General features: G+C 33.5%; 4 protein-coding genes and 1 pseudogene across 4 annotated transcripts; 3 read left to right on the top strand and 2 right to left on the bottom strand.

Annotated features, from left to right (window-relative positions):
- Positions 1 to 69, top strand: part of LOC116180401 — a 2,329-nt pseudogene extending 2,260 nt beyond the window's left edge.
- A 311-nt stretch (positions 70 to 380) lies between these two features.
- Positions 381 to 1,422, bottom strand: LOC116180323. Its single transcript, XM_031500292.1, has 3 exons — positions 1,158 to 1,422; positions 613 to 1,100; positions 381 to 557 (listed from the first exon to the last, which is right to left on the bottom strand). The coding sequence occupies exons 1-3, from the start codon at positions 1,420 to 1,422 to the stop codon at positions 381 to 383; spliced, it is 930 nt and encodes a 309-aa protein (XP_031356152.1).
- Positions 1,423 to 5,139: 3,717 nt separating this feature from the next.
- On the top strand, positions 5,140 to 7,292 carry LOC116159299. Its single transcript, XM_031472256.1, has 4 exons — positions 5,140 to 5,427; positions 5,771 to 5,961; positions 6,009 to 6,165; positions 6,213 to 7,292. Exons 2-4 carry the CDS (start codon positions 5,896 to 5,898, stop codon positions 6,680 to 6,682), a joined length of 693 nt encoding a protein of 230 aa, XP_031328116.1. The 5' UTR covers positions 5,140 to 5,427; positions 5,771 to 5,895; the 3' UTR covers positions 6,683 to 7,292.
- A 3,725-nt stretch (positions 7,293 to 11,017) lies between these two features.
- On the bottom strand, positions 11,018 to 20,365 carry LOC116180236. Its single transcript, XM_031500169.1, has 5 exons — positions 20,292 to 20,365; positions 14,082 to 14,197; positions 12,916 to 14,027; positions 12,799 to 12,859; positions 11,018 to 11,283 (listed from the first exon to the last, which is right to left on the bottom strand). Exons 2-5 carry the CDS (start codon positions 14,188 to 14,190, stop codon positions 11,018 to 11,020), a joined length of 1,548 nt encoding a protein of 515 aa, XP_031356029.1. The 5' UTR covers positions 14,191 to 14,197; positions 20,292 to 20,365.
- Positions 17,658 to 18,411, top strand: LOC116180159 (jerky protein homolog-like). The gene is made up of 2 exons (XM_031500057.1): positions 17,658 to 17,739; positions 17,795 to 18,411. The coding sequence occupies exons 1-2, from the start codon at positions 17,682 to 17,684 to the stop codon at positions 18,409 to 18,411; spliced, it is 675 nt and encodes a 224-aa protein (XP_031355917.1). The 5' UTR covers positions 17,658 to 17,681.
- Positions 20,366 to 24,367: the final 4,002 nt, after the last annotated feature.

Below are 24,367 nucleotides of genomic sequence, written 5' to 3'. Positions count from 1 at the left end.
AAAATTGTTATGCATTTACAAGAGTTCCTTAGTTTATGATAATGTTGATTGCGATTTCAGAAACAGTAGTTTGTGTACCACGTAGTATAAAAGCACAATCCCGGACTCCAATGCTTGTTAGTCTCGGCTAACAATTTACTTGGCATCCAGGAATGTATTGCTTATACTACTAGATACACAATATACTATTTTTTCGCGATTTTTACTATGCGTTTCCATGGCGATTAGTCTTATCTATCAATTTTTGAGAATTTAGTTCGTTTACAACACGTCTTAATAGAGTCTTTTTTTCCTTATGTGCTTGATTAACTAGGGCTTCGTCCTCGTTAGTGCAAATTCATGAAAAAAAGTATTACGTTTAAAACTAGTTGTACAAATAACTATTTTAATTGATATTCAATTATATTACCAAAGTTTTTTTCTAATCTGTACTTCTTTTCAGGCTGGTTTTTGGATTTGGTGTTTGATACATATTTTCCAATTGCAGTTCCCACAGACTTCTTCAAATTACAGAATTTATTATATATTCGTCCTCGTTTATTCGAACGATAGTATTCCTAAAATAAAACATGAGGGTGAAAAAATATAAAACTTTAAATTTCATCTACCTACCAGTCTCTCAGTTGGAAATCTTTCCAAAATTTCTCGTTCCAATCTGTAACTTCCTGCAAGGGTCATCGCTATGCCTTTATCTTCATGAAATTGTGCGACTAAAGTTATTAATATTGTACGCTGTTCTTCTTGTAGTTTCGAAAACTTATTATAAAAGTCAGTAAGCATAACACCTTTAGTTGTTTCATTTAATATAGTCGATAAAGGTATATTTGGTTGACTGTCCGGTTGTTCTTTGCAGTAGGGTGTTACACGCGAGTCGTGAGCGGGTGATGACGCCCTGGAGGAACTACACGATGAAGTTGGGGATAATGGTGAAGTTAGTGTTGAAGTATTTCCACTATAAAGTAATGGTGCTCCCATGGACTGTCTCCACTGTTCTAAATTGTGTTCGAAAACAATTTGTATTCCAATTTCGAAATCTTTCAAAAGGCGTTCAAGGTGATGAGATTTAATAACCTTCAACACATCGACAAATACTTTTTGTTCTAAAACAAATAAAACATTTATGAGTTTTATTAAAAGATGGATTCAAAAGGACTTACGAACAAAATGCTCCAAAAGAAATTCTTGTTTCCATTCCTTCAACAATTTTGTTAAATCCTGTATGGGTTGATCTTCGCAACCAGATATGTCCAGTATCGTTTCACCATCAGGAGACCCCAAATTGTAATTACTCTCTCTACCTTCATTGTTTACACTTACAGGTAAGTTTTGAATGGAATTAAAAATATTTCCGTAATCCACAGCCACATAGTCATTTGTATACGGCGAATAAGGGTCGCGATTACAAGAGTTGGATTGATCCATTGATAGAAACCGTTTGTAAATCGTTCAACTGTATCTGTAGGTATAGTCTAAGTAGGTACGTGTACAATGTTACTGCGGAAGTAAGTATACGATGTTTTGTAAAAGATGCATAAAATGGTGGTTATATCTAAATTTTTCAAAAATGTTTTCTCAATATTTACAGTGTGAAATTAAGAATAATATGCTGTTATGCTTTATTTTAAGAATTTATGAATTACGGAGCTAGTTTGTAATATTCTTTCAAACGAATCATAGCTTTACCTTTTGCTGTCTTTATCAGAGTCATAGGAGGACCAACAATGTCTTCTATAGAAATTATGGAGAATGGTCCTAATGCATTTGGATTAACTTCATATGCAATCAAGTTTGGTACGTAGCTTACAGATTGTAGGTTTTGAACAAAAAAGTATACGCCTTGATTTTTTAATACTATAATTTCCAATATTATGTTAAATATTATATCATCTACAAATAAAGCAATGTAATTGTTGCGTTTATAATCAACTCCCTCATAATTCAATTTGTGATATAATTCGACATCACCTTCTTCAACATTAATTTTTTCACGTATAATGTTTTTGTAGTTACTTTCTACTTTATGTTTATCTTCTACCGTGTATTTAGTTATTACATCTGTACGTACCATTATTTGATATGCAAATTTTAATTCGTACTTTTTCGCTAAACTCATACAAATATTTTTTCTGGAAGTTATACAGTGCGAGTATATTTTAAATTGTCTGTGTTTCGATTCATACTTAAAGCACCAAAGCTTCCTCAGGGGTCCTACTTGACGAAGTATTTTTGGATAGTGTGATAAATTATGAAATTTTGGTTTCAAAGTATCGTTAAATAGCAATATATAGTCATCATTGTGTTTTTTTATTTTATATTCTAGTAAATTAATGCTCATTTCAGATATTTCGGAAGACAGCAATATATCGATAATTTCTACTAAATTTAAAGTAAAATTCCAAACTGGATCATCTGAAGGAATGAGATCGCCTACCATAAGAGGAAAATATTGTACAAACGTCATAGTTTGTCTTGCTGACATTTTCAGTTTCTTTTTCAAAATGTGATGCTGTTCAATTTTTCCGGATTTATTGTCTATTTCTATTGGCCCGTACTCAAAATTTTGTTTTCTGGAGTTAAGCGTTGCAAGGTCAAAATATTTCATCGTAGTAATGAAGTGAGCAATAACTTGACATAAGCTGTAATGGCACACACCTTCAAAGAGATCATGCATGATATCAACATAGTAATTTTCTACGACATGAAATGATGGTATTTTGTTTAAAACGGATCTCTTCACAATTCCACTTTCTTCCAGATTTAAAAGATCGGTTTCGTAATTATCTCTCGTCCTATCTACATCACTTGGTTGAGTACTTAATTTTTGTGTATCTGTTTTCGGAGCTTTACAAAACCTACAAAAATATTTGCTCGAAAATGATTTGCTAAATCCAAGAAATGAGTTCAAGCCCAAGTTATCTCCAACTACTACTCCTAGAATAAAATGAACTCGTTCACCTAAAATTTCTATTCCATTAATTTCTAAGTCTATCAATTCTTCTATTAACGCTTCAAAGCATCTTTCGTTTCCAAATGTTTTTAAGTCATTGGATTTTACGACTGCTGCATAAAATATGTTCTCTAATTTGGATTCTTCTATCGGCAAACAAGGAAAAGAATAGTATACGTTACAAATTGAGTGTTTGGAGGAATTAGATCCAAGAGGATTGTTAATTTCTAAGTCATCAATATAGAGCAGATATGGGATAAGGATTTTATTAGGATACATTTGAGATTTTTTATTCCATAAATCACCCTGCACAAAGTTAATAAAATTTTTCGTATGTTTTAAAAATGTTATACGCTCTAAGGTAGGCCTAAGTATCCCTTTTTTTTCAAAAAAATTTTTAAACTGAAATTTTAACGGCATTAAAATGTTTTTAACAGTTTTTTGGTCGTTTGTCAATTTACCGCTACGATGTATTGGTTGTAGTGTATTATCTATTGTATTCTCTCTAATTTCATCCGTATAACCTTCATTTCTCAAAAAATTGGACAACAAATAGTCTGTTTTAAATCTATTAAATGGATTTCTACAATCTGATACTAAGCCACAAAATTCATTATATAAATCGGTTTGTTGCTGAAATGCACAGTTAGCAAATGATGCAAATGTATCTAAAAGGGGTTCAATTAAACATGTATTGGCATATTCTTGAATTTTAAAAACATCTTTTCTAGTAAAATTATTATTATTGTGAAGTGTAAGTATAAAATTAATAACATGTTGAATTAAGGATTTTTTATTCAATTTAAATTTATCTTGCTTGTCGGTTTTTTCATTATCGGGAAAAGAATTCCTGCTAGGAGGAGACGATGTATACTCGTTACTGTATACTGCCACACCTTGGGCGCTGTTTTCGTCTGGTAACAATAAATTTATTTCGGAAAAAGAATGCCTGCTAAGGGGAGGTGATGTATAATCGTTGGCTATTGCTAAATCTTGGGTGTTGTTTTCATCTGGGTATAATAGATTTAAATTTTGTTTGTTCATAAGTTTGTCTTCTAATTCTGGGTTTAAATGCTTTCTATTCATATGCTTTTTAAAGCTACTTAAATTTTGAAAAATTTGACCACAGTTGTTTTCAAAACACCGAAACACTGAATTTGTAGTAAGTTCATGATTTCGTTTAAAATGAAATACAAGTAGCTTTAAGGTAGTAAAGCTTTTTTTACAAATAAAGCATAACATTGTTATTACCTACTATATATATAAAAAAAGAATATTGAACTATTTTTTCTTAATGATTTTAGTCGTGAAGAATTCCAACAAGCAATGATGTGACACAGCCCCAGCCCAGACTGCAAAGGATGTCGGGTGTAAAAAATATAGATTTTTTTATTAAATATGCACTTACCTACTTTTATTTCAAATATTTCACTATAAAACTGCACTAACGCTTTGATTGCACGGTGGTTAATAGAATTGTGGGCTTCGACTTGATGTTTTCCCCTCTTCTGGGGATAAAATGTGTCTATCATTTAAAATTGTTCGTTGAGACAACTATTGGTTTGATTGGTTGAGTGTACGTACGTAAAAATAATACTTATACGGTGTTATTAAATTACGCATAGTTGCATTATTAGAGCGAATGATGTTATTAGCAGAAATACGTTGTAACGATAAACCAAGTTCTTTAATGTTGTGTAGCTATTCAATGATCTATGCTGATTCTTCATTGTGATAATGAACTACGAAACATTGCATTAAGGAAGGCAGTATCACTTAATGTCTTATTACATTGTTACAACGAAACGTTTTCATAAAACTTGTTGGTGAAGAACAATAAACGTATTAATCTATTCAATGAAATTGTTAATTGCGCTAACGTGAAGTTCGATCTTGCAATAATTTCTATACATTGACTGATGTAAAATGTGTTGTTGGTCCAACCAATACTAATTAATTCTCGCAACAAACGTTGTAATGGATTAACTAACAACGTATCTTTATATCAATGAAGAAAATTGTTGTTTCAATGTAATTTCAGTTAATAAATGCCAATGGTTAATATTACAAACGAAATTTTTCTCAGTGTAGTTATATTTACCTTGATGAAAACATTAAGGACACAAGTACCCATACAAAGAGCACCTAAGATTATCAAACTTTACGTGCCTCGTTCCTTGTATGGTTAGGTACTTAACTTGACTAATTGTGTTCTTGCTTTAAAATATATCTGTTACAAATTATTCATTAATACGTGCATAATTCTTGCAGGATTTCGTCTGAAAGGTTTCATTACCTTGCTGATCAAATTAATCAACTTTTCTTACATGAAAGGCCAGAAGTATACTATGTGCCCTATGTAAATAATGCAGGAAAACCAAAAGCAGCAAGAGGGAAACTATTTAATGTGTATTTATACCAACGCCAACTATTAAAAAAATTTGGTTTGCTGGCAAAAAAAGAAAATTTAACTACTTCAGGTATGTAACTAATCCAAAATCATTGGATACGTTGATTTATGTTATTTAAAAGTTGTTTATTATACCAGTTATGAAGTAACTGATTTTGTTTGATGAGTAATTTTATTCTCAAAAAATGCAGAATAAACAAAACAGCATTTCATGAAATATGTATACATTTTTTTTTAATTTTGACAGGCAGGTAATCACAAAAATTTTTAAACGTAATTAGTAGTACTTGCATACAACGGTTCTACCTAATAAAATTTTGTAACTACCTATGTAGTTATTTAAAATAATAAAACGTTAATAATTAGCAATTTAACTTTAATAATTAGTAATTTAACTTCAATTTGTTCAACAGAAGCTGCTCCCGAAAATACCGATGAACAAACCGAAGATATTCTACTATGGCTTAAAAATAATACTGAACCTAAGAATCAGGTACTAGATTATTGGAAACTCACAACTAAAGAGAGAGCCAATCGAATGGTCTCCATTGACCAATATTTTAAGCAATACCCAATATTGAGAAGTCCTTTGTCGTATCATTTCGTAAGTTACTTATATATATTGATATTTCTTCCAATAGTTCTTTTCAGTTTGAAATTGATTTCGACAACACGTACCCCAATAAAGAAACAGTCTTTTATGTAAAATGGCCAATGGTTGCGAAAAAAATTATTACATTTGCTAAACAAAAAAAGGACGCTTATATAAAATCTTTGCTGGATGACTATAAAGCTATCCAATCTGATGGTATGAATATTTCAAATACATTCAATCTTTATAGTAATTGTTTCTAGATTTGGACGAAATTTTCGCGTTGCGTGTACTGCCCCTGCTGTTTAATACGGTGAACATTAAAACCAAAAAAGTGGGTTTGCATTGGCGACCATCTAAAATCGAATCACTGAACGGATTTATAATTTTTGTTAAAGAGAGTAGCGATGTTCAAAGTGTGCTTGAGGAAAGGCAGCGTAAATTAGCATCATTTAAGCTAACTACGCAACCTGTCCCCGTGGTGGTATGTAAGCAAATAGATTCCATCGAAAGTTGTTATGTGAGCATTAACACAGAATTGTTGAAAGTTGATACCTTATTGAAAGCTGTAGATATCACATTTAAGGCATGTCATGTTCTAAATGCAGAATACTCTAAAGAATGTGATGCGGCGTGGACTTTCTTACAAAAATATATATACGACATTCATACAAAATTTGATAGGAATTACATTTCAGTGAATGCATTGATGTCTGATTTAGGTAATGCGTAATGCTTTGGTTCATATCGGCTTTAACGTCTTATTTAGGAACCTAAGTTACGTACTACTAACAATTTTTGTTCTTATAGGAAGTAAAAATGTTTATTTGTTTTGTATGTCAAAAATCTTGTAAATCCACAAAAATATTATTTTTTCATTACAAAATTGAACACGAATTGAAAAAATGTTCAACATTTTTTTGTAAGCAAAGTAATTGCCATAGACAATTTAGCAGCATCAACTCTTTGTACAAACACCTCAAAACTCACGGGGTTTCAAAATTATCGCCTCCATCACAAAACATTGTAACACCCATAAATATTACAGTAGATGCAAGTACAGTCACTAAGGAAAATTGCACTAGGTACGACAGTAGTATAGATGATTCTTCTAGCAATGATATTGACCCAGTCACATTTCGTAATACCAATACTGAAGAAAATAATGAAGAAGAAAATACAAGTGCTCAGGATATCATTGAACATCTAAAAAACGAAATTGTAAAATATATTTTGGAAATGTACTCAAACTCCTTAATTCCAAGATCATTTGTACAGTTTGTGGTTCATAAAACAGAATCTTTGTTTATATCAATATTAGAATTTTTGGAGTTAAACTACTTTTCAAAGATACAAGATGATACCTGTAATATAATATATATAATATAATATGGAAATGAATACCGAATACAAAAGGTTTAAATATTTTAGTCGATCATCAGCATTTATTGAGCCATCAGATCATGTTATTGGGCACTCGTTGGTTTTACTTGAGAAAAATGGCGACAACGTTTTATTGCCCCATGAAAACGTATCCAAAGTATTTAGTATGGCAAAAATGTTTAAAAACATTTTGGAATTACCAAGCGTATTGCAAGATACTAAACATTATTTAACGAAATTGCAAAATTCTAAGGTGTTCAGCAACTTTACCCAAGGCAAACATTGGAAGTCGAAATTAACTGATAAATTTACTCTTCCGATATTCTTATACTATGATGACTACGAATTGGGGAATGCGTTAGGTTCTCGGGCTGGAACAAATAAATTGGGTGCAGTATATTGCACTATACCTTGTTTACCTCAGTACTTTTACTCCTTGAAAAGTATATTTTTGGTGTCTTTATTTTATACCAATGACAAAAGGTTAGGCTATAAACATATTTTTAAGCCAATTGTTGATGAACTAAACAGTTTAGAATCCGAGGGCATAGTTGTTAATTATGGAAATAAAGAAGAAAAGGTATATTTCCAACTAGCATTGTTATTGGGTGATAATCTTGCGTTGCACACAATGTTAGGTTTTACGGAAAGCTTTTCAGCGACCTATAGATGTAGATTTTGTAAAATACCAAAAAACGTTTCTTATACTGCTTGTTGTAGTGACGATACAATTAAAAGAACTATTCAAAATTATGAATCAGATTTACAGCTTAATGACTTATCGCAAACTGGTATAAAAGAAAATAGTATTTGGAATGACATAAAAAACTTTCACGTAGTAGAAAATTTTGCAGTAGACATAATGCATGACCTTTTAGAAGGAGTCTGCATGTATGACATGACTATAATTCTAAATAAGTTAATTTTAGAATATCAACTATTTTCCTTAACAACATTAAACAATAGAATATTAGGTTTCAATACATTTGGCGCCGAAACGGCCAATAAACCTCCCGTAATTACACTCGAAATGTTAAAAGGCAAATTAAAGTTTTCAGCAGCAGAAATGCTTTTCCTATCAAGATATTTGGGTGTACTTATAGGAGATTTTATACCAACCAATTTAGATTTACCGATCTGGGATTTATGGATTACACTAAAAGCAATATTGGACATAACATTATCTCCTAGCGTTCAATTTAATGAAAACATACTTTTATTTCATACTGTCCGGTAGATGTTCGATTACACTATCATTTTGAGTCCGGTAGGTGAGTTATTACAGCATCAGAGCCGGTAAGTGTCGCTAAGCAACACTTACCGGACTGTTATTTGTATACATCAAATTTGACATCTTCACACAATTAATTAAAAACCCCAACATAAATTTGGCTGTAATTCTTTATTTCAAACATTAACATTGATTGTAATGAAACAATTTGTATTGCCCTCAACACTACGCCTGGGTTATTACTGGATGTCGAGTTAGTAATATTTGATTCCTTCTGGTGTAGAATTTCAATGAAATTTTCGCCGCCTTGTATCAGTTGTATCATACGGGCAATCTTAACTTTTCCTTCTACCGAGCCTTCGATGTATTTTTCTGCCGTCGATGAGATTTTCCATGCTCCATGACGCTTTAACACCGAAACCCAGGCAAAAAAATCTCAATTCAAAAACTTACTGCGTCCAAAAAGTATGCCAACATGACTTTTTCCTCTACTTGTTTCGCCCCATGTTCGTTCCTCAATTGGCAAAACACTTAGTACTCTTTTTCATACCTTGCGGCCGACTTCTTAGGAACCAACTTTTCGGTTGCTTCATGAGATTTCGACAGGATTGTATCGGGAACAGTGGAACATCCCACAACGTTTATAACGTCAATTTTTCAGTGAAAAAAATTCAATTGTCAACAAACTACAAACTATAGCAACGGCCGTTGCCACAGAAACAAGGTAATGCGATTTTTACAATATGATGAAATTTTGTAATCTTTGAAATGAAATAATGATACAAAACAGACTTACAGTATGAAATAAAATACGTTACGATATACGTCCGGTAGTACTTGTAACAGTACTCGTTTAAGACATTCTTGACTCGGCTCCTGACGTCGCCTCGTCCATAATGTCTAACTCGTACTGTTACAAGTAACCTACCGGACTTATAACGTAAATAACTATTAAAGTCGTTAATTGAAGAGCACCACAATTTATGCAAACGTCTTCAGATACGTTTACTACCAAAATTTCATCACATGGTCCATTACCCAAATATATTGGCCATGTCCGGTCCCTTAATTCATCTCTGGAGTATGAGATATGAACAAAAACATCGAATTTCAAAACTAACTTCAAATATCTCTGGATCATATAAAAATATGCTTCACACATTAACTATTAAAACTCAACTAAAATTTTATTATGACATAATAACATTTGATAAAAGTAAATTACTTATTAATAATTTTGGTTCTAAACTACCAGTTGATGATGAAACTTACAAAATGTATTTTCTGAAAATGCCACGCAATATATTTACTGTAAAAAGGATAGAAATTTTAGGCACTCTTTACAAACCTGAAATGGTACTTGTTTTGAAAGTACACGGGAATTTACCTGAATTTGGTATACTACGAAATATTTTTGTGATGGAGGACGTTGTTTATTTTCTAGTTTCTGCAACTTTAACATTAAATTTTAACGAAAAATATCAAGCATACGAAATTAAAGATAATGATCAGCTTGTTGTAATTAATTATAATGACTTATGTGACAACTTTCCTCTCGTGAAATGCTTAAAAGATGATGTATTGTTTGTTATTTTGAAACATGTATTGTAAATTATTATTTGTTATTTTAAAACATATGTATTGTAAATATGCTTTTTATTTTTTAAATAAATCAAATAAGTATTTATTTTTTGATAATTTTTACTACAATTAAGTAGCACCGTTAAATAAGATTGCAATAAGCAGTCAAATGTTTTGGAAATATTTTTGTAAGTTATTGCAGTGAAATTCATAAGACACTTTAATATCTATTGAAATCTAACAGTAAATTTTTGCTATATACTGTTAAAGTATTTTCTGCAATTTTACAATGATTTTATATTTTAATTAATTGAATTTTACTAGAATTGCAGTAGTGGTTGCATAACTTTATAAAGAAATGTGAAAATACTTGTAATAATTCTTGCTACAATTTTCGATAAGTGTTTATAAAATATGCATGAAAATTCTAATAAACTACGGCAAAATTTACTACAATGGTTCCCTGATTAGATTATGAATAATGCAAGTATAACTGTTGCAAAATTGATTCGACAAGTTTTTAGAAACTATTCGTGCAACTTGTAGCTGTCACTATATGTGTGTTTTTCTGCAGTGTTCTACTTTGCAATTAACATAATAACAACTGCAATTTTCTTTCAGTGTAGGTGGGTGTCAAAATAAAAATGAAAACCCTGTACACGTTTAACAACTCCCAAAATACTTTGGATATGTGTTCAAGATCATGTTAGGTAACATTGGAATCCTCGTTAGAAACCTTGCACGCCAAAAAATAAAATAAAAGCAAAAAGTTAAGAATAGTGAATAGTGTATATTTTTCTTATTAGTAACAGAAACATAAAAAACCTCTCTAATAAAATCCTTAAAACTAAAAAGAAGACATTTCTATTAATATTAACCTTCTGTAATACTGTTCATAAAATTGAACACTTTTTTTCGCGTTGCACACACTTTTTTAGATTTTGACCCAGCGTCGGGATGTATTTTCAGAATCATCCTCTGCAACAACTCCATGGTAGCGCATAGATTGCGAGGATACTTCAAATTTAAAATGAAAAATAAGGAGAATGACACTTTAAGAGCTTCTATGAATGTGGTATACCCATCGTGATGCACCAACTCTCTCTCTAGGTACACGAAGTAAAGCATGTTTTCTTCTTCTGAAAAGAAGACTGCTTACAGAAACTAGTCGGTAATGTGATGAAATGTGATAACCAATGAAAATATAACTAATTTGCAATTTTCACAATGCGTGGAATTCCCACATTACAATTAGCTAGTTAAGGATTACAGATAGAAAGAAATATTTTAACATTTATTATGGCCATGCAAACAACTTTCCATTTCAGAATGCTAATTATGTTTGGTTTATGGAAGCACCAACATTGAAAAAAAATGCATGACTAACTATACACTGTGTTCAAGATAAGGAGGGCCACTATGGGTACTTTAGAAACGGTAAAATATACAAATTTGGTTAAATGGGAGAATGGTTGCGCAATCAAAGGTATAAAAAAATAGCGTTTAGAAAACCCTGAAAATTTCTTTGGTTTTTGAAATATTTTGAAATAATCGGATTTTACAAACTATTCTTTTCTGGCGTTAATATTTGACTTAGAGCAAAACCAAGTACACTTCTCTACGCCAATTTTTAACGCTCTTTAAGATGGTGTTAATTTTTTAATCCGACGTTTCGTCTTTACGGAACCAACATCAACTTAATTTTTTTAAATACGGTCCTGATCTTCTAATATCATTTTCTTAATTCCCTTTTTAATCTGATGTCAATGAGTTACTAAACTTTATGGTTTAATTACGTTAATTCCTATTACAGACCTGTATTATAATTTTTTTTAAATAATTAGCTAGGGCAATTAACGTAAGTGAATTTAATGAGAAGCAGAAGATGCTATCTGTGTTTAGAAAATAATGAAAGTCTTTTGGAACATATGTTCTAAATTTAGTCGTTTTATTCAAATTTGTTCGTTGTGGTATTTTATTTCTTATATTTTCTGTTAATTCAATTTGATTTCTTAGTTAGTTCTGAGTTTGTTTTTTCTATTTATTTCACTCACGTTAATTAGCCTCCTAGTTAATTATTTATTTTTTTTAAAAATTGGTGCAGGTCGTAATAGGAATTTAGCCCGAAACAAAAGATTAAAGCGCAATTAAACCATAAAGTACTATACCTGATTTAATTCAGAATAAAAAGGGATTTAAGAATATGATATCGAAAGAACAGGTCTGTATTTAAAAAAATGAAGTTGATGATGGTTCCGTAAAGACGAAACGTCGGATTAAAAAATTAAGAACGCCATCTTAAAGTTAAAAATTGTTGTAGTGAAATGTCCTTAGTTTTGCTCTAGGTGAAATATTAACGCCAGAAAAAAAATAGCTTGTAAAATCGCAAAATCCGATTTTTTCAAAGTATTTAAAAAACCAAAAAAAATTCAAGGGTTTCTTAACGCTATCTCATAAATACTTTTAATTGCGCAACTTTTTTCCCATTTAACCAAATTTTTATCTTTTGTCGTTTCTAAAATACTCATAGTGGCCCTCGTTATCTTGGACACAGTGCAGTATTGTTCAAAAACTGCAAACACAACCAAAATTTGCTAAGGCCTTGATCTTGTAGGCTCGGCTCATATAATGTAGCACACAAAAATAAAACTTACCCCCAGTCTGAATTATATATGGCGATAGGGGAATACTCTCTAAGGTAATTTCAGGTAAGTCCTAAAACACAAAGTATGATTTTAAATCATATATCATGTGAATTATTAATTTCTTACCTTGCATTTTAAAAAAAGGTTCTGTAAATCTTCTTTAAAATATTTCGTAATATTTGTGATAGTACGAATTTCTACGAGATTAGTGTCGTCGAAATCATTTTTCAACTTGGTTTTTAAAAATGATGTGATTTTATTGCATTTGCTGGTGATGAGGTCCATTAAATGGATGTCAGAGTTCGTTAGCTTGTTGAAGTGCCAAAATATTGCCTTTTTTGAGAACAGCAATGGCCACTCTTGCATTAGCTTAGAGAAGGGTGGCTCTTCTTCATTTAACACTTTTCTTATTTGAGGATAAGTTTTTTCTAATAATTGCACAAATTGCTCATCAGAAGTTCCGGCATTCTCAGTTAACTTGCTTATGCTTTCACTGTCATGGTGGCCGATCTCAGGTGACCAATTTACACAGCCTGCTCTAGCGCTTAAAACCCGTTTTTTTGAAACGATTGGAGAAGATTGTGCTTCGGTGCTTTTTCTTTTGTGTGGCCTGTTTAAGTAGTTGTTCCTTTCTACTAATTTGCTCACTAAGGAATGGCTTCCATCCCCAAGTACAACACCATCTTCATCTACATCCCTAAAAATCAATGGATATCGATCTATAAGTTTTTTAGCCACAATCTTGAAGGCTTTCATTGGAATGACCTTCTTAATTAGTCTCATGTCATTTACAATTAGTTGGACTAAAAACTTAATATCGAGTTTATTTCTCACACCATTTCCAAGGTTTTCAAGTTGTTCACTATTTAGTCTCTCTAAGGGGATTTCAAAATTAGTCCATAAAAATTCTGAATTGCAATCTACTTTGCAGGTCAAATCGATATTGTCGATAGGTGTAGAGTCAGGTTTTTCAGTTGGAGTTGGGTGAACTTCTCTCTCCTCAAAGATGGCGCCTTCAGGAAATGGTTGCAATAGCAAGTCTGAGATATCCGATTGTGCGATTGTTACCGTACTTCCTGTTGCTACAGAAAATGAATCGGTTGATTTCCAGGTCTCACTCTTTTCCAATAACATCAATATATCCATCTGGTTAAGGTACGGTAGAACTTCTGAATCGATTGGCGTGCCGTTAGATTCCAAAGCTAACGATGAACCGTCAACTTGTAGCTTTTGGGATGCTGTAATGAAAGACATGGTTCATTTATAATAGCCGAGCATTATGGCCATCTTACCCTTTAAAATTAAGGTTTTGTACATATCCACGTCATTTTCATCGATCAAAATTAAAGTTTTCCTCTCTCTATCTCGGGACCATACGGTGTAGATCTTTTTCCCCGCCATGGTTATTCTGAGCAAAAAGGCATTCAAATTTATTTAACATGTGAGCACAACTTCTTTGTGTTTTGCTCGTTAAATAAATTTAAACGCATAATACATAGCATTAGAGAGTTATGTTTCTTGAGATTTTAGGATTAGCAGTGCAAGTAAGTGAGAAGTGAGGTCCAAACAAAATATCATATTTATAATAGAAAGAAATAGGGGGGCATATTATTAAATAATAGGATTTACTATTTTAAAGTTTAGAGTTTTTGATTTAGAATTTTTCTAAAGGTGCCGATTTAAAATAATACAAGTACTTTTCGTTCAATTTACATTTTAAAACAGTTTCAAAAGATAATATTTCTTCAAAAGATATACAAACATCTACATCAGTACTTCGGGAGTGTTCGATTTGTAGCTCTTCGTATAAACCGGTACTCATATAATAAATTTCAACATTTTTTCCAACAAACCACAAGTTTTCCATACTCTCTGTAATTAAAATGTACTTAATTTCGCACAGATGGAAAATACCAAATTCATCTTTATCGTGACAAATTAGCATATTTTTTTTATAAAATGTACCCCTATGAGTTATTTCTTCGGCTACAAATCTGAAAGTACTCAACATATATCTACTTGATATCAAATTTAACATCTCGGGAGGATAGTTGACTGGGTTGAAAATTTCTAAGTTTTCAGCTATAACTTTATTACAATAGAGGATTTTATTTTCCGAATTCAGAGCTTGTAAGAATTGGTGCTTAGTTGTAAGATATATCAAAACATTCTTAAAATTCGGTGATCGCCTTAAAGCATCTTTAAAATATTTATGCTTACTTTCAAATCTTAATGTCCATAATAACCTAAGCGGACCCCACATTTTAATTAAATGAGGATAGTGCAAAATATAATGATGTTTTGGTGTAAGCTTTATTTCAGGAAAAAGCTGTTTCCTTAAATCTATGTATACCAGGAGAAGATCTTTCAAAACCGCAACTTGGTCTTCGGATACCTCAACCGCCAACATTATGTTCAAAATTTTTCGTAAACATAAAATCATTTGCCACATTTCTTTCCCGTGTTCATTAGATTTAATTAACGGTATTTTTTCAAGCAAGATAAATGGTAGAACATTATTTATATACATTAATTGTGAAGCCGTCCCCGATAACTTATCGGCTTTTTTTAATTACAGGGACCGATTGTTTCTTTTCAAATAAAAAATTAATCGTCCTGAGTTTAAAATTTAAGTATTCATAGGAGAAGTACTTTTTTTGGACAAAATAATTAATTGCTAACATTAAATCACGGGCGATTACTCCTTCCACTAAATCATGTGCTAAACAAGGGGGTAACCCAGGAAGAGCAACGTGAAAATAGTTTAATTCATTTAAAGGAGAGTTATGCTTAATTCCTTCAAAATGGTTATTGATTGTTAAAGCCATATTAACATCATGGTCATATGATTGCACAGTACGCAAATTACCAAAATAAGTTGACCCATTAAAATTTTGAATTTTACAAAACCTACAAAAAAACATTTCTACGTTGAAGGTTTCCAAAAATCCTCCAATTTGGTGACTCCCTAGATTATCGCCGACGGTACAAAGTATGCTTCCTTTGACTATTACATTTTCATTAATTCTTAACCCTTCTTCTTCCAAAATTTTTAAGTCATTGATCAAGGGACGAAGAATAGTACCAAAACCAAAGTGTTTTATATGTTTTTGCGCGATCGGTCATTTCTGACTATTTACCATGGGTGTTTCCATGACAGTAGGTAGAATTTACCAGTTGCTATGATTACGACGACGTCAAAATTACTTACCGATCTAAAAACAGAACAGCAAAAATACTTACCGACGCCTTTTTAAAAATCAACAGTCTTACATTACATTTAATCTTTAATTATTGTTAGGTACATTAAACGTACAATTTGTGCTGTTGTTTCCTATAGCAAGACGCTCATAAAGTCATAAAGGAAGTTCAAAGCTAGTAAACTACATCAGACACATGCACATTTTTATGAAATTATTAACTTCAATTTTGACAAATAAACTGGTTACCTAGTGATATACACCATACCACTTCGATCATTTCGATTTATTCTGCTCGTTAATTTCTTAGTGCATATTTATATTGGTTGCATAAATTTAATTTCGATCGCGCAAAAAATGTTATAAGCACGTCGAACGTTAAGGGTTACCGTTCTCAGACAATAATTGGAGTCGTCGCTTCGCTCCTCCTCCAAACAATTGTCTTCGAACGGTAAAAATCCCTTACCGTTCTCCATACTTAATATACTATTATCAAAACACAAAGCAATTAATTGTATCTGTTCAGTTCGTGTTCTATTCCATGGATACAAATTTGCAAGGGTCATATAAATTCCTGTGATTTTATATTTATTGCGAGCACTGCCCAAAGGATTACAAATTTCAAACGAATCTTGATATAAAATTATTTTAAGAGAATGTTTATTTCTTGAGAAAAAAGTGTTATCTTTACAGCAGATTCCGTCATAATAATCTCTATACACACCGTCGGAAGAAACGTGCGGCGCAGAAAAGCATTGACTATTTACATTTGGGTCATTTAAGAGTGATTTTAAAGTTTCATGTATTGGAACGTAGTAAAAAAATGCATCTTTTTCTTCGACTACGCCTAAATCTATTTTGAGGGGTTCTACAAACTGAAATTCTTTTTTATAAAAATTGTGTCGCATGTAAGTTGTCCGCAAAGAACCGCTCACTTTATTATGAGCGACCCCAAACAAACTAGGGTAAGTGGAGGATAGATGAACCGGGAGGAGAGACGGACCATCTATCGTTTAGCAAAATTTCGCGCCTTTAGGAACGTGGTGAGCACGTGACAACGAACTGATGATTGTACCAAAGTGAGGTTGAATGCAATCGGCGCAGTTCCAAACATTGTTGGCAGTATTTTTGCATAAATTAGTTTTGTGCGCCTGTGAAAATTATTCGTAACTTTTGACTGTGATTTTGTGATATCCCTTAGTCGAATTTTCATACGGTTTTCTTTGGTTAAAGAGGTAAGTTACGTATGTATACGCAATTATAACCTAAAAATATGGTTGTTTTCACTCTCATGACGAAGTTATTAACTGGTTCATCTATCCTCCTCATAGGAGGATAGTTGAGCCAACAATGTAGAGGAGAGATGAACCAACAGTTTTTTTTCAGGAAAAAATGCCTAACGTGTATAAAAGAAAGCAAACGGCAACTCCTAGAGGTTCGTGGACGTCGGAAAACTTACTTTTGGCTGTTGATGCTGTACAGTTGGGAAATTTGGGAGTAAATGAAGCTGCTAGATCTTTCAATATACCACATGCTACATTAAAGAGGAGAATAAAAACGGGAAATTATGGGAAAACGGACAGGCTGGGACCAGATTCATTCCTTGGGGTAGACGCTGAACAAAAATTAGCTTCTCACATTAAAAAACTCCAAAAGAGAGGTTTTGCTCCGACCCGAGATGATGTGAGAATTATGGCATACAAGCTTGCCATGCAACTAAAACTAGCAATAAAATTTAACCAAGCAGAAGGTGAGATCGAGAACAATTTCGTACCTACCTATTGATAATTCTATTATTATTGCAGAAAAAGCAGGCTACAAGTGGCTTCAATCCTTTTTGAGAAGAAGAACAGATTTAAGCATTCGGAAATCTGAAAACACTTCAACAGCGCGAGCAAAAGGAATGTCACGAGAGGTGGTAACTAAATACTTTCAAGACTTAGAGAGCGTACTTACCGAATATGAATTGTTCGACAAACCAGGGAACGTGTACAACACAGATGAAACTGGTTTGCAACTTAATACAAAAGCAGGACTGGTAATCGCTGAAAAAGGTTCAAAAGCTGTGTCCACCATCAGCCCTGGAGAAAAGGGAGAAACAATAAGCGTTTTGGCTTGCTGTAATGCGGAAGGAGGCTATCTCCCCCCTTACTGTATTTTTAAGGGAAAAAACAAAAAAGATGAGTGGAGTGATGGTATGCCTCCAGGGTCACAAATACAAATGTCGGAAAAATCGGCCTATGTAAACTCTAACATTTTCTTCGATTGGTTAAGGAACCATTTTTACCCTAGGAAGGGCTCTGGCAAAGTACTGCTGCTCTTGGATGGGCACACATCACACACCTCAAATGTGGAAATGTTGGAATTTGCTGAGCAACACGACATAATTCTATTTTGTCTTCCACCACACACCACTCATTAATTACCTACAACCGCTTGACAGGTGCTTCTTTAAATCTTTAAAGGGGCATTATTACGAAGTGTGCAGGCAGTTTATGAAGAACACTCCAAACCGGAAACTGAATAGACTCCAATTTGGTAAACTGCTGGGAGAATCATGGGGAAAATCAGCATCTGTTCACAATGCAGTTTCTGCATTTAAATCAACAGGAGTGATGCCGTTTAATCCCCAAATTATTCCTGACTATGCGTTTCTGATCATCGAGGATACCATGAATACTCCTGACAATCAAAATCGCCCAACTCAAGACATTCCAGTAATTCATCAACAACAACCCATCACTCCACAACCTAAGCAACACAAAACTCGGCACCACCCTCAAATCAGTCCGCAACCTGGACCATCAGGTAATCGCACTGAGTCTCATGAGACGCCTCCAAAGATTACCCCAGGCAAAGCTCTGGATTTAATTTCTCCTGTACCGACTATTGCTCCTTTAACTCAGAAAGTTAAGAGAAACTTATCAAGAGTCATAACGTCACCAGAGTACATAGGGTATCGAAAAGAAGTTGCTTCAAAAAAACAACGCAAATCCGTGGTGGTAAAGAGCAAAGCTATAAGTAAGTCTCGTGTTGTAACCCCACGCGATGAATCATCTTCCTCTGAATCCGAGAATTTGGTTTTGGACGATACTTCTTCTGGGGAAGAAGAACTTGAGGAATATGAAAATGAATGTGCAGGATGCCATGAAGATTATCGACAAACTCAACGTAAGGATGATTGGATACAGTGCGTAACGTGTAAGCGATGGCTGCACGAAGGTTGTACTTCCTTTGAGAATGTTTGTCTGCCATGTGGAAAAAGTTTAAGTAAAAAGAAGACATAATTTCCCTGGGGTCCATCTCTCCTATCCATACTGGTCCATCTCACCTACATGGGGTAGGAGAGATGGACCGTTGCAGTATTGTTTTGTAAACGTTGCCAGTTTTTTATGTTAATCAATGTGATTGATTTATATTTTGTTACGATTAAATAATGCTCTGTGCTTGTCTATTCCGTATTTGTAAGAATTAAATATCGCATTGCAAAGATGCAATATGGAGTTTTATAAAACATGGTTCGACTCTCCTCCAATTACCCTATCTTTCAATAAACTTGCTACATTTTCGTAATTTAACCTGCTTTCGTTATCGAGTTCTCTTAATTTTGCTAACATGTAATCATGATTTAAATTCTCAAAATCAGAAAAACCTCGTATGATTTTTGTGAGAGAATTTTGGCAAAGAAAGTGACTTGATTCCAAGGTTAGATATAAATCGGCCAAATATTTAACTCCAATTTCTTCCAAGTCTTTTTTTGAGTTTAGAGAATGTAAATCGTTAACATTTTCAGTTTGCTCGCTATCGAGCACATATTCTTCAGAACCAGATGGTAGGTTGCAATCTATTTCGTTAGTCACGTTAAATCCGAATTTATGAATGCCTGCAAAATCAAAGTGTTTCCTCATCACATGGGTCTTAAACGATGGAACATTTTTGTAAACAGTTTTGCAACTGGCACAAGAAATAAATGGACATGTTATAGGAACGTTTTCTCTAATGTGAGAGCGCATATGAGCACACAATTCCTTTTTATTAGTAGCAATAAAAATGCAATTTTTAACGTTACATTTTACCCTAATTTCACTACTTTTGGGGTTTAATTGTCTGTGATGTCGAAAGATATGTTGTCTAAATCCAGAACATGTTTTAAAAGCTAATCTATTGCACTGATGGCGAATGCAAAAGAATTGCGCGCCCTTTTTATTTCTATGCAAGTACTGATGCAAATCGTATTTCTCGACATTACTGCACTTAAATTTACAATTATTACAGTTAAACATAATTAAAATACGTACTTACCTTCAGTTTTTCAGAATCGCAGATTATTCTATTAATTACAGGACACAGACTAACAAACACCAATTCAGTTCAGGATAACCAAATGACTAGGCTATGACGTTCACTTCGCTTCTCCGCAAAAACTGCAGTTCAGCAAAAATATAAATATGACATCACGTTCTTCGTTTTCAAGTATCAAGACAGTAATATTACACAAGGGCATATTCAGGACAAAATCTTACAGTATAGGTTTGACGTTTTTCATACTTACATTGTAATTATTTTTTTTACATACCCCATACTTTAATTTTAATGTCAACTTATGGGAATTTACATATTTACACTGTAAATTTCCCAAGTAATATATTTTTACGTATTATCTCATGTAATACTCATATGCGTTTTCATTTTACATAACATATCACAAAACATTTTTAATTCCCTGATTTAAACTGCAATTTTTACAGCACGGCGATTGGAAAATTCCTGTAACTTTTTTCAGTGTGTAGTAGTTTTCCAAACAACCTACACACTCATCCTCGTCATACTCTTCTTCATTGTCATCGCTTTCTAATATCACGTTATGGTCAGATTCGGAACTTGTATACTTATTCGTTTCTTAGATACTTTTTTGACAGTCTTTTCTTGATTATTTTTAACAGTTTTTTGTTTTTTAATGTTTTTTTCACGAACTATGGTAATGTTTTCAGTTGATGTCAAAACTCCTCCAAGGTTTCTCGTAGCCCTCTTCGCCTTTTCTTTAATTAAAGTGGGAACCGGCGAAATTTGCTCTAGAAGTTTTCCAGGAGTTATTTCATCAATTTTGGAAGTGATTGGAACTGGTGACAAATTTCTAACGTTGTTCGTAATTCCGGAAGTGCTTGGAACTGGTGACAAATTTCTAACGTTGTTCGTATCATCTGGTTGGATTGTAGAAGTCTGTTGGGTTGGTGTGCTGCGTCGGATATGGCAAAAGCGTCGTCTGGTATAGCACCATCAGGATTGTAAGGGTATATCCCTGTAGATTTAAAACCAGCTACTGCATTGGAAACTGTGCATCCTTTTCCCCAACTCTCCGCAAGTAATGAACCAAATTGAAATCTGGTTAACTTTCTTCCAGGATTAGTTCGCACCCATTGTTGACAAGCAGCATAAAAGTAGGTTTTCAGTGCTTTAAAAACGGCTCTATCGAGCGGTTGCAAGTAATGCGTTGTATGGCTGGGGAGACATAACAACACAACATCATTGTCACGAGCTGTTTCTAGCAGTTCAATAGATGTGCAATGGGATGCATGTCCGTCTAGGATCAATAATACCTTACCAGCAGGTTTTCGGGGAAGAAAGTGTTCTTTAAGTCATGTCAGGAAAATTTCAGTGTTAACATACGCTGATTTTTGCGACATGTAAATAATAGATCCTGGTGGCATCCCGTCTTCGTATTCTGCTTTTTTGTATTTTCCTTTAAATACGCACGCCGGTGGAAGAAATGTTCCTTCCGCATTACAGCAGGTAATGCATGATATTGTTTCCCCTTTTTCGCTGCACGTAGTTGTGGAGACGCTCTTAGAACCTTTTTCAGCAATAACGATACCTGTTCGATTGTTGAGCTGCAAGCCGGTCTCATCGGTGTTGTAGATGCTTCCTGGCCTTTGGAAAATATCAAGATCTTCTAAAACACTTTGGAGAAGTTGAAAATACTGGTTGACCACTTCTCTGTTCATTCCAAAACTTCTTGCAATAGAAACACCCTCTGCTTTCCTCAATGTGAGATCGGGATTGCGACGTAAAAAAGAATTGAACCAATCGTAGCCTGCTTTTTCCTTCTCTCTATTAAATCTGTGGGATAGTTTCAGTTGTTCTGCGAAAAAGAATGCAACTCTACGCACATCGTCAATAGTTAGGGTAATTCAAGGAGAGTTGGCGCACTAGGTGAGATGACGCAGTGGCAGTTTGTGCACTAAATATACAAGTTTTTCATTTGGCATCACTGTACAGCATCGACATAACACATGCAACTTGTGGCTGTTGTCGCCATTGTATTCAAACGATCGTAGGCTGCGTATTAACAGTGCAAAGTTTGTGTTCAGCACTAAAAAAAAAATTTCGTTCGCAAAGTTTATAGTTATTTAGGTATGTTAACACTTCATTTTATATTATTCTATATATTTCTTGTGGCAGTAGGATAGTATGTAATTGTGCCTAACCTCAATTTATCTCGATTTTAAAAACGTGTCTGCTAATATCACAGATTTAAATATACTAACAGATGGATCATGCCATGTTAAATTCTGGCAACGGTGATTTGGATTTAAGCCTCTGGTGCGTTAAATCCAAACTAAATTAGTGTTATTCCGCGTCCACAAGGAAGCGCTGTAGAATGAATAACTTGCGCGTGGTTTACAACTGCAATAAGAAAGACAAGAACTGTTGCGATAAACAGGGGTATCCGATTACACAGAGCCCAACAAATGTTGTATTGTATGTAACTGACCTTCCCCATTTACACTCGCAATTTTTCTGCTAGCATGCGTTTATGTTAGTTACACATACACATTCCTTTATATCGGTACTCGGAAGGGCGAACCGACGACTGATTATACCTTATTCTGTCAAACCAACAAGATTTGTAATTATGCAGGATGTTTACCGTATAATTGATTTATTTTTTATTATAAGTAGGTACGGTATTTTGTGCGATTTAGGTTATAATGCCGACATCTCTGATTACAGCTTGGCGTGTTCCGTGCTCGTATTTAAATTTTTATAGTATTTTTAATGATAAGACGATCTAAAAGCACAATTATGACGTAGACGAAGTTTTTATTAATTAATCAGAGAAGGTGTTAGGCCTGTTTTGTGAGAAACAACATAGGTAACTAACAATAGGCGTCTCTGAGAATTTATGTCAAGTTAGCGAATATGAGTCGAATGTGAGATGTGACCAAACGTCCCGTTTTGAACGTGACAGTTCCGTTTTTAGTACACTTTCACTTTCAAAAAAAAATGTGCACACTTTGGCGCTCTTGGTATGTCTACCTGTCTGTCTGTCTGAGTCACAAAGGCTCCGGAACTACACCACTTACAGACATGGTATTGGTGTCATTCCATCAGAAAAGTTATTTCATTTTTGTATTCTCATTAAGGCATGAAATGTCCATAAGGGCTGTTAAAATCGAAAAAACAAATTTGAAAATGCACTCTTCGCCTTTGCCCACATGCGGATTAATGATTTTTTTCCTTATATATGCTGGTTATCCACGACAATCACAACAGGGTTTAATTTCTAGAAAACATGGTTTTCTGTAAAACAAAATATATGCGGTATGTTGATGGATGGTGGATTTCAAAAATATTGCAACATATGGACTGAGTGAGATGCCTCAAACCATGACTCTACAAAATTGTTTCTCGTCTTGGTCCATTATTTTTGACCGCAGAAGGACCCGCAAATTCAAATCTTGGAGTTTGGATCCCAATCGGATATAATCGTTGAATATTGTAAGGAAGTGTATTAACATTAAATGATTTAAAATCAAAAGTTGTGGGGTTTTTGTGGAGACAACGGTAACTGTAGGTAATTTTGGTGGCAAAAATAGTAAAAGGTGTCAACAAGGCCTTTGCAATGGAGGTCGTCCCTGAAATAAAAACAAAACTTATAGGGATTGTTGATTTGAGTTCACCATTGTTAAAATTAAAATTGACTTATTTTTAGTGTTCGCATTGAAAAATACTCAAAGAGTTCTACGACTTAGCTGATAGAAAGTATCAAAAACTGTTGGGTTACATTAAAACAAGGTGCCTCGCATTGATGTCTGCATTCGAAAGAGTTTTCAAAATATTGTTATGTGAAAACACTAGGTACTTTTTGAGTATCTCAATGTCTGAATATTTTCAAGTAATTGTTTGAAAATTTCAGCTCCGAAATTTGGTTGCTTTTTCTACACGCGCAACCCTATTAAAGATCGAGGCACAAAGCATATCTGCAATTGAGGCTGTTAAATTAATCGCCCAAGGCTCTAAGGGATAATTTGGCTGTGCCTATGAGACAAAAAGTTATTTTTTCTTCTCAGTTCCACTGGTAATTTATTGACGAAACT

This window comes from Photinus pyralis, unplaced genomic scaffold (genome assembly GCF_008802855.1).
Source record: "Photinus pyralis isolate 1611_PpyrPB1 unplaced genomic scaffold, Ppyr1.3 Ppyr1.4_LG1, whole genome shotgun sequence".
NCBI classification, from domain to species: Eukaryota; Metazoa; Arthropoda; class Insecta; order Coleoptera; family Lampyridae; genus Photinus; species Photinus pyralis.
Note: the sequence above shows the minus strand (reverse complement) of the source record. Positions and strands in the feature narration are given on the sequence as shown.

Excerpts from the sequence above, each read along its gene's own strand:
- LOC116180159 (XM_031500057.1), top strand. The coding sequence starts at position 17,682 with ATGGCATACAAGCTTGCCATGCAACTAAAACTAGCAATAAAATTTAAC. Across the intron at positions 17,740-17,794 it reads AAAATTTAACCAAGCAGAAG|AAAAAGCAGGCTACAAGTGG; the intron begins GTGAGATCGAGA and ends TTATTATTGCAG.
- LOC116180236 (XM_031500169.1), bottom strand. The coding sequence starts at position 14,190 with ATGGCGGGGAAAAAGATCTACACCGTATGGTCCCGAGATAGAGAGAGG. Across the intron at positions 14,028-14,081 it reads CAAAACCTTAATTTTAAAGG|CATCCCAAAAGCTACAAGTT; the intron begins GTAAGATGGCCA and ends CTTTCATTACAG. Across the intron at positions 12,860-12,915 it reads ACCTTTTTTTAAAATGCAAG|GACTTACCTGAAATTACCTT; the intron begins GTAAGAAATTAA and ends TTTGTGTTTTAG.
- LOC116180323 (XM_031500292.1), bottom strand. The coding sequence starts at position 1,422 with ATGGATCAATCCAACTCTTGTAATCGCGACCCTTATTCGCCGTATACA. Across the intron at positions 1,101-1,157 it reads TCTTTTGGAGCATTTTGTTC|AACAAAAAGTATTTGTCGAT; the intron begins GTAAGTCCTTTT and ends TATTTGTTTTAG. Across the intron at positions 558-612 it reads GATTTCCAACTGAGAGACTG|GAATACTATCGTTCGAATAA; the intron begins GTAGGTAGATGA and ends GTTTTATTTTAG.
- LOC116159299 (XM_031472256.1), top strand. The coding sequence starts at position 5,896 with ATGGTCTCCATTGACCAATATTTTAAGCAATACCCAATATTGAGAAGT. Across the intron at positions 5,962-6,008 it reads GTCCTTTGTCGTATCATTTC|TTTGAAATTGATTTCGACAA; the intron begins GTAAGTTACTTA and ends AGTTCTTTTCAG. Across the intron at positions 6,166-6,212 it reads TAAAGCTATCCAATCTGATG|ATTTGGACGAAATTTTCGCG; the intron begins GTATGAATATTT and ends AATTGTTTCTAG.